The sequence below is a fragment of the Argopecten irradians genome, chromosome 1, assembly GCF_041381155.1.
Source record: "Argopecten irradians isolate NY chromosome 1, Ai_NY, whole genome shotgun sequence".
In the NCBI taxonomy this organism is placed as follows: Eukaryota; Metazoa; Mollusca; class Bivalvia; order Pectinida; family Pectinidae; genus Argopecten; species Argopecten irradians.
Window position 1 is genome coordinate 10,832,543 of NC_091134.1, and position 13,445 is coordinate 10,845,987.

At 35.7% G+C, this 13,445-nt stretch overlaps 1 protein-coding gene across 1 annotated transcript; it reads left to right on the forward strand.

Annotated features, from left to right (window-relative positions):
* The first annotated feature begins 12,404 nt into the window (after positions 1-12,404).
* LOC138324952 (sarcoplasmic reticulum histidine-rich calcium-binding protein-like) lies at positions 12,405-13,133 on the forward strand. The gene has a single exon (XM_069270662.1). It carries the CDS (start codon positions 12,405-12,407, stop codon positions 13,131-13,133), a length of 729 nt encoding a protein of 242 aa, XP_069126763.1.
* The last annotated feature ends 312 nt before the right edge of the window (positions 13,134-13,445 follow it).

Consider the following 13,445-nt stretch of genomic DNA (forward strand, 5'->3'; position numbering starts at 1 on the left):
GCAACGCTGAATTTTCAACTGAGGGTTTTTAATGAACTGGCTAAAGGTATAGTCCTCTTAGTACTTACGTCAGTGAATAAAATGGTCAGGGGAGAGTGTGTTGTTCTTCATAAGCCCAGAAGCTTACCAAAGATGTCATTTCAGCGATTCAGCGATAATAATAAACAGTTTCAAGTACGAATGGATTGATTAAGGATTAAAGTGGCTAATAAAGGGTTTGGAAGTCGAGTTAAGTAAGAGTGGAGGAAGCTATCGATATTTGGAATTAGATATAATGATTTGCACTTTATTGCTATTTTATTCAAAGTAATATCAATACGTTTTTCAAAAGTACGATACTTAGACATTATATTTTTTAAAAATCCAAAGTCTAGTGCATTAACGTGTGTATTATCTCATGTTTGTAATTAGCCACTGGCTGTAAATGTTATCTAATATACTAGGGTTTGATAGGTTATCCGTAACAGAAGGCAATAGTAAAACATCAGTAGAGCGTCATACGATTACGAAAATATTAATTTTGTTGTCTCTCAGAGCGAGAGTGAGTTAGTATACCCAAAAATGTACATCAACTCGATTTAAAGAATAACCTAGATATTTATTTGTATCAGTTATTAGTAAGTCAATGTTGAAATTTATAAACAAAGAAATAACAGGTATTATTTCAATAGGAAATAAATGTTGCATCATTGATGTATAGAATACAAAATCATCACAATGACTACATCCGTACTCATATTATATAATATATAGAGAGGACAGCCAGAGTTCGAATCACCAACGTTTTCTATTCCTATTTTGACAAGCAATGTTCATATTTATTTTTGTTGTTGTAATTTAAACAGATGTTTTCAAATTTTGAATTACATTTGATATCAAATGTATAAAATAAAAGATATTAATAGAGATATCCTTAAAAATATCATTATGTAAGCGATAAATCTTTTTGTGTCCATCCAATACACAATAAACGTGTCACGTCAACCGTGGTAAGGAAAAGTCAGTATTGATAAATAGGATCAGATACAATTTAGTTTATGTCATTTCTGTTTTGTAACATGGAGCAAAGTGACCGGAGCTATGTTTGCTGTACTCAAAGGAATATGGAGATAATAGTTTTCGTCATTTATTAATGACTTCTGCAATATTCAAGTTTGATAGATAGCATTTTGATAATGTGTTATTGGTAAACATCATAAGAATAAGATTGGAGAACAAATATTTGAACTAAGCAGCAAAGATGGGGTACAGAATAGGCAAGATCATCAACAAAAAATTTTAAAAAAAATGTCTATGGTAACGAGACAGCACAGATGTACTAAGACTATCTTTATACACTATTACCAGCCCATATAAGGACAACATAGTGTTAAAAAAGGGCGAGAAAAAATGGAGTGGGGTATGGGGTGAAACAAATCTGTTGATTTTGGATAAATTTAGACACAAAATTCTGCATGCTGACTAAGATTGAAATGCGATAGTGACGTCACCGAGGACAAAGTGAGGTCAACGCCCTCAGCGATTGGTTCGGTGGCTGTAGGCATAGCATCTTATAGGCTGACCAATCGGTCTAGCTAATAATCATACCGCCGTAGCCGGTCCCGAGCCCGTGATGAGAAAGGAAGAGGGGCATAGTCTCGAGTAGATGTCCAAGCCTAAATCTTGACCTTAAACATCCTCAATTATTCAATCAAATCTAGAAATTTTCCATTCAAATAGCCATCCCTTAGGGCGCTGGCCGAACATATAGTTTGTAAAATAAAAATGTAACAGCATGACGTCTTCATTTTACCATTGTAAAGAAATGTTATTCATGTCATCCCTGTTTCGTAACATATGGAACACAGTGACTGAAGCTATGTTTGCTGTACTCAAAGGAATAATAATGGAGACATTTACCAATGTCTTTTCCAATATATTTTTCTCCAATATAATAACAAGTTTGATAGATAACATAATGCGTTATCGATAAACATCAATAAGATAAGATTGGAGAGCGAATAAATATTTGACTTCGTAATTTGTTATAACTAAGTAGAAGACTGCGTTGACTTGAGTCGGAAGTTTGTATGATGATGGTCTTGTAATGACTGATGGGCCAGTGGCAGTTCTTGGTGACAATTTTTTTTTTGCCACAGACACAACACTCGTGCTTGAATTTGCATATTTAAATGTTCCTTCGAGACCATACCTCCAAGAATAATTATATGGGATTATTGGTTTTTGATGGGTTTTTCCTCGACAGAGCTGATCAGCAGAAGAAAAGGGCTTGGCATGATTTAGCAAAAGGTTTTCCTTGAGTAGGAGGAATAGTACTAGTGTTTGAGCACATGGCGGACAAACGCCATCACAGGGACTTGTAACGTAGATTGTGAGAAAGTCTGCTGTGTATACATGTGTAGGTCTAATATATAATATATAGTACACATGTATACACAGCAGACTTTCTCACAACCTGCGTTACAAATCTCTGTGAACGACATAGCTCTTTATGTACAATATTTTTAGACTCGAAAATACAAAATCACCCAATTTTACAAAGTCAAATTTGTGATCGTAGCGAAGATGAACATGTAAGGAATGCATCATTGGCTGACGATGTTGATTCCTCACCTGGCGACTCGAACAATGTCCTCAACGAAGAAAGGTTGGATGTGGGACTAGGATTGTTGACGTATTAAAGAGTTTTCATCAGAAATAAAATGCTTGGCTGTATACTGTTATTCTGGAAAAGATATTCCATGTGTTTCTTTATCTGGAAAGATGCCAAAAAGGGATGAAATTGTCGACACCATTATATTGGAAACATTTTCCAATTTTTCAATATCATTGGCAGACGAAGGTTTTTTCACTTTGTTATAGGCAAGAGGAAAATTGATCGTTTTTTAACTGCTGTTTTAAATTATCATGGATGAAGGTCATGTAGACTTTTAAAAGACACAATGTCCATGACACGAACGGCACACAAACCAGAGCACAGACAAAGCGACAGATTTAAAATAAACAGGGGCACAAAGGAGGGTTGCTATACAAACAAAAGCAAACCTAATTATTCGATATATCCTTTATATACGTCGGATAACATAATGAAGGTCATAGAAACTCGGTTACAAAAATGAAAGAATCGAGTTCCGGAACAGAGAAACAGACGACAGATAGCGATTTCTATAAGAGAATTGATTTTGTTTTACCGAAACACCATGAACAGCCGAAACACAATAACAAAATTTGATCAGGAATAGTTTCTTTATGTTCACAGGTACAGAAAATGGGTAAAGTTGTATATTATGTTTGTTTATTTTTTGTTTGTGTTTATTCTATAGTCGCCATTTGCATGACAAGGTCAAAAAGGGCTCGATGTATATGCTTTTGTAAGGTCGAATTCGGTCAAACCAACGGTCCTTGTACATGCTATAGACACTTTTAAACAGAATGGCATAGTTATTTGGTTACAGAAAGATGTACCGAACCCTGAAATGTACAATATTGTTCACATTTTGCCATAATTTACAAACAACACAACACTCTACCACTCGGCTGTGATACCTAAGGTCTAATGCATATATACAAACATTCAAAATATCACTTGTTTAATCATGCATTCGATATTATAAGACTCCATGTCGATATGAAGGAAAAGGATACGTTATCCTTTACAAGAGATAATTGTAAATATCAGTAAAACATAGAGACCTGGCACGAGTACGGGATATAAAAAAAACTCCAAAGGAGATTGTGGATGAACACAATTATGGGTACTGTTTACCACCACAAGCGTAGATTTTGTGATTTTGGCTTGTTTTTGAGTTACCCATTAGAGGCGAGACGACATTTCGAGTGGACAGGGAAATGTCTACCTAGCATACTTTAGTAAATATCCTGATTCATTAGGTCATAACCGGGTCAGTACTTGACCAATTTTGTTCATCAAGTATTCATTGGCAAGATAAATGAGTTCTCTTTAAGGCAAGATATTCGTCACTGGTGTATAAAGCCCGCTTATTTAAAAAATCACGGATTTGGAAAAATAGGTCTGTTGATACTAAAATATATACATATATTGTTGGTAAAAAATTCGTGTATGGTCCCTGTGAGTAAAACATAATACGATTTACGAAAATATTCATTTCGTTGGCTCTGGGAGGGAGTTGTTATGACCAAAGATGTACATGTACTCGATTTAAAGATCAAACGACAAAATTTAAATACTTTGCCAGTTATTAATAAGTCAATGGTGAAATAGACCGAATAATCTTTCTCTTAAAATGAGCTCCTTTTCTTTTTGTTATCGTTAATTGATACGCTCATTTTAGAGACAGAACGGACTCCTTCATAAATGAGCGTATCAATAAACAACAACAAAAAGAAAGGAGCTCATTTTAAGAGACAGATTATTCGGTCTAATGTTGAAATTGATAAAAAAATATATAACATGTATCAATTTCAAATATTTACATTTTGCCACAGTGACTCCCATTACTCTAATGATAATCGTGATCTGCATTATGAGTCAATACATACAGCCTAGACTTACTGTAGTAATAGCCATATGCATAAATGGGACACCAAGTTAGTCCGCGCGGGAAAATTGACACTGTAGTAACATGAAGCAGTTTAGTTATGAATTTGTGGTCTTTTTAAAGATGCTCCACCGCCGACCGAGCATAACTGATGTTTAATCGTGTATATATATGTGTCTAAATAACACGAAAATACGTATAAAATAACTTATTTTGCTTCTGATTCATGAACAATCAGTACCTCATTCCGTATAGGGCATACTGCTATGGATTGTTTTCGGGACGCAATTAATTATTTTTTAATATTTTTATCTTAAGTAAAATAAGAAGCTTAAACGTTACAATGATCCTAATGGTGTAAAGTAAGTAGCTTTTACTACTGGAGAAAAATACTAATTCGCCTGCTCCTAATTTTGATAAATACCCATTCGTCAGCGGTGGAGCATCTTTAGATTATTTATAGGAATTATTTTTTATCACATTTACTTTAAATTGGCTATTAAAGTTAAATGGTTGAAGCGGGGTTTCCAAATGTCCACTCTCATCTAAATTTGTTTTTCTTTGAAATAGAAAAAAAATAATGTAAATATAAAGATTGTTAGATTAATTAGATAAATACAATGTGGTTGGCAGACAAATATGTATATGGCGCAATTCTATTTAACTGCCACCCATATTGCATATATTTCTGCAATAATTGCAATATAAAAATCCTTTAATTATCCGTCCTATGGTATAACATACGGAGAGGATATTCCTTCCTTCGTAATGAAAAACAGCTATTTAATCGAGTGGGGTAGAAACTTTGATAATTTTTCACGAGTGCTAAGTAGGAGTAAAAAGTATGAAAGTTACTATCTCGCGAGACGAAATATAACTGTTATTCATTCAGAAACATGGAGTATTCTATTTAGTACATGTTACGTCTCTGTCCCAATTGGTCTAAACTAGGCATATTACCCGGTAATACTAGAACATGTAGTACCATTTACTCCCCTTTCACGATTCCCTGCTTACTAACTTAGTTCCACACATAAAGTGCGAGTTCCGAAGAAAATATGTAAACTCCAACATGATTGATATTTCAAAAAATAGTATTTCCACAAAAACTATATTTGACTGTAAATGCTGTGTTCTGAAATGAGACAAAATATCAAAACTGATATCTTCACACCGCTGGTATATACATGTACTTCATTAATTATCACCATAAAACCACATATTTCACTGCAAGTAGTAAATCGGATTAATAAGCTTTCCTTTGAAATAAAATGTTTGTATAATATTACAGAAAAGATAGTCACTGTGGGTTTTTTTTTAGAAAAAACCTTAAGCGAAAACTTTATCTGGGAGGTTGTAATACACGGAAAAGTCCGCACGTTTTGTCAAAATGTTGACGTCAGAATTCTTGAAGTTGAGCTTTGAAATTTAATAATGATAACTTCGACTTGACGGAGGGACATTCTGGAGTGTCCAGAATGTACATTGTATCCGGACTGTTCCGTAAAAATCTGGGACCTAATTGATTTACAATAAAATATAGCATGGTTATATAAATGTACAAATAATATAATCATAGAATTATGATTGACATATATCGCCGTTGTCAGTGTCCTTTAGGCAATTAGGATGGTCATATATTATTCCTATTACGTAATAGATGGACAATATCGTTTTTTCATAAAAGATATTGAAGGAAATTATCAGAGGATATACACAATTATCACACATGAGTTTTTTCTCAAATGTCACAACGGATATAAAATATACATGTAGAGTAAATAAGGATTGTCAAATTAGACATGTAATAAACTGATAATTAATGTTAAAATTAGCAGCTATTAAAACAAGTTCGAAGCATTTCTAAATTTATAACAAAATTATTTGTCAGGTGAATATCATTGACAGAAGAGAGGTTATTTAATTTTGACAAAGGCATAGGCAAAATTGATCGTTATTTCAAAAGAAATTGGGATCATACATTTGAATTCTGCTGTTTAAAACTACATGTATCCTCACTGAAGGCCATTTAGACTTTTAAAAGATAAAATGCACAGCCACTTCGAAGACGAACGGCACTTAAATCAGTGGACAAACAAAACGACAGTTTTAAAATAAACATGGGCACAAAGGAGGGTGATTATATAAACCAAAGCTATCCTACTCGTTCGATATAATCTTTATATTCATAATAACACAATGTAGGTCACAGAAACACAGCAACAAAATTGATCGATTCCCGGAAAAGAGGAACAGATGAGAGATAGCGCAATCAAAAGAGAATTGATTTCGCTTTGTCGGAAGACATGTACAATAGAGAATTCGATTAGAAATATTTCTATATATATATATATATAAATGGGACAAGGAAGTAATTCCAATCGTGCGGACAAAAAAATTGTCAAATTTTCGAGGCGATCTGCCCCTTTATCAAGACATACAAAACGAACACGATTACATAATAGGATACGAACAGTAATTCGGGACAAAGTGGAACTACACACACACACACACACACACACACACACACACACACACACACACACACTCACTCACACACACATATGATAGAGTGATGTACTTTCATTTGTTTTTTAATGAATATCCTTGTAAATTTTAGGTTTTAACAAATATCAAGTTGTCTGTTTACAGCTTCTGGGAAGTACAGCGTAGGCGTTCTGGTAAAAACACGTGTATAATTGTATATGATGTTACTGAATACACATGACTTGCATGGAACATAAAATAATCTTATTTGCGAAAAAGCAGGCAGTAAATTGCAGTATATAACTCCTGCTATGGCTCATTTTTTTTCAGTATTGTAATATAAACTTAACTCATTTTTCTAAATAAAAATACGTTCGTACAAAAAATGAGAAAAGCATGGGTGATAAAATATTTAAATTTAATATCAACTAGACTGCGTATGAATTTTAAATCCCAACAATCCTAAGTAATGTTTGTCCCCATCTGTCTGTTTGTCTGGAAAAATAACAGAACACATTGGGTTGTATCAAACTTTAATTACTAAGTGCTCCGTTTCCTTTAATTTCCAAAAATTAGTCATTGGATGTATATACAGAAGCCCATCAAGAAACACAGAAAACTCATTGAAATTAAATAAACTAATTCACACAACATGCAATCTGATTAAAATACAGATTCTTATTATCACTACGTTTGATAAGAGGATCTGACAACATCCCATTAGGGGTCACGTACTGGTGACCCTTGGAAATGACCAATCACATTGCTGCTGCAAGAATCATGACTGGGGACGAAATTGTTTGAAACAGCTGTCAGAATTATTTTCGTGTATATAGTCATCTCGCCCAAAGAGCACAGCAAAGCTAAAGGTATATGCATACTGGGACGAAATGGAGTTATAAATTGACATAGCAATGTGTATTTTATCTAAAGTATATATGGTAAAAAGCTTCTATTGGACAAACGAAAACGTGAAGTAGATAGCGATATTGGCAAGCTAATGAGTTAAAATAACATCTTGTTACATATGTATTTTACATAGCTGTACTGGAAAATATAGCCAATTTAAAAATAAAACGCTGTGGGCGGTTCTGCAACAGCTCCATTGCCAGATTACTAATGAACACAAAAATACCTGCAACTTTTCAATAACATTTACTTGTAATTATTGATGTAATTTATTTACTGAAATACTGGACGAGTGATGGCATTTGGATATGGTTTATTTGGACTTAACGACAACCCTTGAGAGCTTTGGATCGACAGCAAATTGAGCATTGTCTGTTTGTGGAGGAAATGGAATGGGAGACGCGGTCCGCTTTTCTGCATCAACAACAGCTACATCTTCCACCCCTGATTCTTTGATATGTTGTTGCTGTGATGTTGTGATAGTGATATGGAAAGACCCGAGTGCGTTTCTATCTTTGATATATGTAGCAGATCCATCTGTCGCCTAATCAAGACATCTGTACAATCCATTTATTTTCGTCAAAATGACACAAGACAGTTACACACCTCTGATTCCAGTTGTTCCTAGACAGTTTCAGAACGAGACGTTCTAGAAAAAACGAAAGAGTTGCACTGTGTCTCTAATACCACTGAACGGTTTATTTTGTATGTCAATATTTTGGCAACTAAATGTTTTTTTTTTTTTGACAAATAAGAATATCTGGCTATTCCGTTGAGGCATTGGTGAATATTGGAAAACTACAGAATATCAACTTCGTGGCAAAAACTTCAATTATCGAAATCCAAGATGAGCAACTGATGATCATGTTGTTTTGTAATAAGTCCGAGATAGGCAATACTACAAAATAAGTAAAGTTAATTTTGGGCTAACTTTCAGTGTGAGAAAAATCCATTCAGTGCTTTCTGAGAAACTCCAGTCAAATTCAAAGATGGCTGTCTGTCAATCATCTTGTTATCATTTCGGTTTCAAAATGCAATATGCATAACAAGAGATCTCAGAGGGTTCTTGGCGCCACCCAAAGAATATTCTGTCTGACATTGGGAAGAGGGATCTTTTTCCTGCTTTCAAACCTTTTTAAACATACCGGGGTACTACATATAAAATTTGAAATAGATCACTTCAATACTTTCTGAGAAATAGCGATAACAAACTTCAAATATCAAAATCAAAGATGGTGACCTGTCGGCCATCTTTGTCAACGATCAGTCCCAAAATGCAATATGCATAACTATGGCCCAAGGGCATCTTGGACATGAAACTAGAGACGGATCCCTTCAGTACTTTCTGAGAAAAAGTGGAACCTGGTTATGAAATTTAGGACAGATCGCTTTAGTTCTTTCTGAGAAATAGCGCTAACAAACTTTAACTACTAAAATCCAAGATGGCGGCCGGTCGGCTATCTTGTTGACTGATTGGCCCCAAAATGCAATATTCACAACTAGGGCCCTATGGAAACCTACGTATCATATTTGAAAAAGATCCCTTCAGTACTTTCTGAGAAATAGCGCTAACAAGAATTGTAAACGGACGTATGGACAGAAGGACAGACGAAAGGACGGACGGACAAAGGACGAAAAAGGCGACTTGAATAGCCAACCAAATGATGAGGTTGGTCTTACTAAGCACAAGTGAGAATATTGTTTTAGAGCGTAGTTGTCTATGGGGGTGGAAATTGTTTATATAATCTGTGCTTCTTCAATGAGGCCAATCATTACCAATTATCCTTTTAAAATATAATTGATTTATTTGGGGACCAAAAAGGTTACAACCCATACATACCATGGTAGTAATAAAGATCATTACATTCGGTTTATGTATTCTGGGCATAAAATACATGTTAAACAGCAACATACAATGAATGTGTATTACATGAAATGGTTTTTTACACAGCTTTATATATTTTCGCCAACCACAGAAATCATAAAAAAAAATATAAAATACTTAAGCAACAAACTATCTTGATTCAACATCTTTTATTAAATGTAGATGTGAGATATGTAGGCTTACGTTATGATGCACACCTTGATACAACACATACAACTTATATGTGTGAGAACCCTGTAGGCTATCATCGTGATGCACACCGTGATACAACACATACATACTAAATACTGTGAGAGCTCTGTAGGCTACATCATGATGCACACTGTGATACAACACATACAACTAATATGTGTGAGAGCTCTGTAGGCTATCATCATGATGTACACCGTGATACAACACATACAACTAATATGTGTGAGAGCTCTGTAGGCTATCATCATGATGCACACCGTGATACAACACATACAACTTATATGTGTGAGAGCCCTGTAGGCTATCATCATGATGCACACTGTGATACAACACATACAACTAATATGTGTGAGAGCTCTGTAGGCTATCATCATGATGCACACCTTGATACAACACATACAACTAATATGTGTGAGAGCCCTGTAGGCTATCATCATGATGCACACTGTGATACAACACATACAACTAATATGTGTGAGAGCCCTGTAGGCTATCATCATGATGCACACCGTGATACAACACATACAACTAATATGTGTGAGAGCCTGCAGACTATCATCATGATGCACACCGTGATACAACACATACAACTTATATGTGTGAGAGCTCTGTAGACTATCATCATGATGCACACCGTGATACAACACATACAACTAATATGTGTGAGAGCTCTGTAGACTATCATCATGATGCACACCTTGATACAACACATACAACTTATATGTGTGAGAGCTCTGTAGACTATCATCATGATGCACACTGTGATACAACACATACAACTAATATGTGTGAGAGCCCTGCAGACTATCATCATGATGCACACCGTGATACAACACATACAACTAATATGTGTGAGAGCTCTGCAGACTATCATCATGATGCACACCGTGATACAACACATACAACTTATATGTGTGAGAGCTCTGTAGACTATCATCATGATGCACACCTTGATACAACACATACAACTTATATGTGTGAGAGCTCTGTAGACTATCATCATGATGCACACTTGATACAACACATACAACTAATATGTGTGAGAGCCCTGTATACTATCATCATGATGCACACCGTGATACAACACATACAACTAATATGTGTGAGAGCTCTGTAGACTATCATCATGATGCACACCGTGATACAACACATACAACTTATATGTGTGAGAGCTCTGTAGACTATCATCATGATGCACACCGTGATACAACACATACAACTTATATGTGTGAGAGCTCTGTAGACTATCATCATGATGCACACCTTGATACAACACATACAACTTATATGTGTGAGAGCTCTGCAGACTATCATCATGATGCACACTGTGATACAACACATACAACTTAATATGTGTGAGAGCCCTGCAGACTATCATCATGATGCACACCGTGATACAACACATACAACTAATATGTGTGAGAACCCTGCAGGACTATCATCATGATGCACACTGTGATACAACACATACAACTAATATGTGTGAGAACCCTGTAGGCTATCATCATGATGCACACTGTGATACAACACATACAACTAATATGTGTGAGACCTGGCTCATCCCTGATACAACCCCTATATGTGATCTACTATCATCAGATGCACACGTGATACAACACATACAACTAATATGTGTGAGAACCCTGTAGGCTATCATCATGATGCACACTGTGATACAACACATACAACTAATATGTGTGAGAGCCCTGTAGGCTATCATCATGATGCACACCGTGATACAACACATACAACTAATATGTGTGAGAGCCCTGTAGGCTATCATCATGATGCACACTGTGATACAACACATACAACTTATATGTGTGAGAGCTCTGTAGCTATCATCATGATGCACACGTGATACAACACCTGTGATACAACACATACAACACATACAACTTATATGTGTGAGAGCTCTGTAGACTATATCATCATGATGATACACACGTGATACAACACATACAACTTATATGTGTGAGAGCTCTGTAGACTATCATCATGATGCACACCGTGATACAACACATACAACTTATATGTGTGAGAGCTCTGTAGACTATCATCATGATGCACACTGTGATACAACACATACAACTAATATGTGTGAGAGCCCTGCAGACAATCATCATGATGCACACCGTGATACAACACATACAAGTAATATGTGTGAGAGCCCTGCAGACTATCATCATGATGCACACCGTGATACAACACATACAACTTATATTGTGTGAGAGCTCTGTAGACTATCATCATGATGCACACCGTGATACAACACATACAACTTATATGTGTGAGAGCTCTGTAGACTATCATCATGATGCACACTGTGATACAACACATACAACTAATATGTGTGAGAGCTCTGTAGGCTATCATCATGATGCACACTTGATACAACACATACAACTTATATGTGTGAGAGCTCTGTAGACTATCATCATGATGCACACCGTGATACAACACATACAACTTATATGTGTGAGAGCTCTGTAGGCTATCATCATGATGCACACCGTGATACAACACATACAACTTATATGTGTGAGAGCTCTGTAGACTATCATCATGATGCACACCTTGATACAACACATACAACTTATATGTGTGAGAGCTCTGTAGACTATCATCATGATGCACACTGTGATACAACACATACAACTAATATGTGTGAGAGCTCTGCAGACTATCATCATGATGCACACCGTGATACAACACATACAACTAATATGTGTGAGAGCTCTGTAGACTATCATCATGATGCACACCGTGATACAACACATACAACTAATATGTGTGAGAGCCCTGTAGGCTATCATCATGATGCACACTGTGATACAACACATACAACTAATATGTGTGAGAGCCCTGCAGACTATCATCATGATGCACACCGTGATACAACACATACAACTAATATGTGTGAGAGCTCATCTGCAGACTATCATCATGATGCACACCGTGATACAACACATACAACTAATATGTGTGAGAGCCCTGCAGACTATCATCATGATGCACACCGTGATACAACACATATAACTAATATGTGTGAGAACCCTGTAGGCTATCATCATGATGCACACTGTGATACAACACATACAACTAATATGTGTGAGAACCCTGTAGGACTATCATCATGATGCACACCTGTGATACAACACATACAACTAATATGTGTGAGAGCCCTGTAGACTATCATCATGATGTACACCGTGATACAACACATACAACTTATATGTGTGAGAACCATGTAGACTATCATCATGATGCACACCGTGATACAACACATACAACTAATATGTGTGAGAACCATGTAGACTATCATCATGATGCACACTGTGATACAACACATACAACTAATATGTGTGAGAGCTCTGTAGGCTATCATCATGATGCACACCTGTGATACAACACATACAACTTATATGTGTGAGAGCTCTGTAGACTATCAT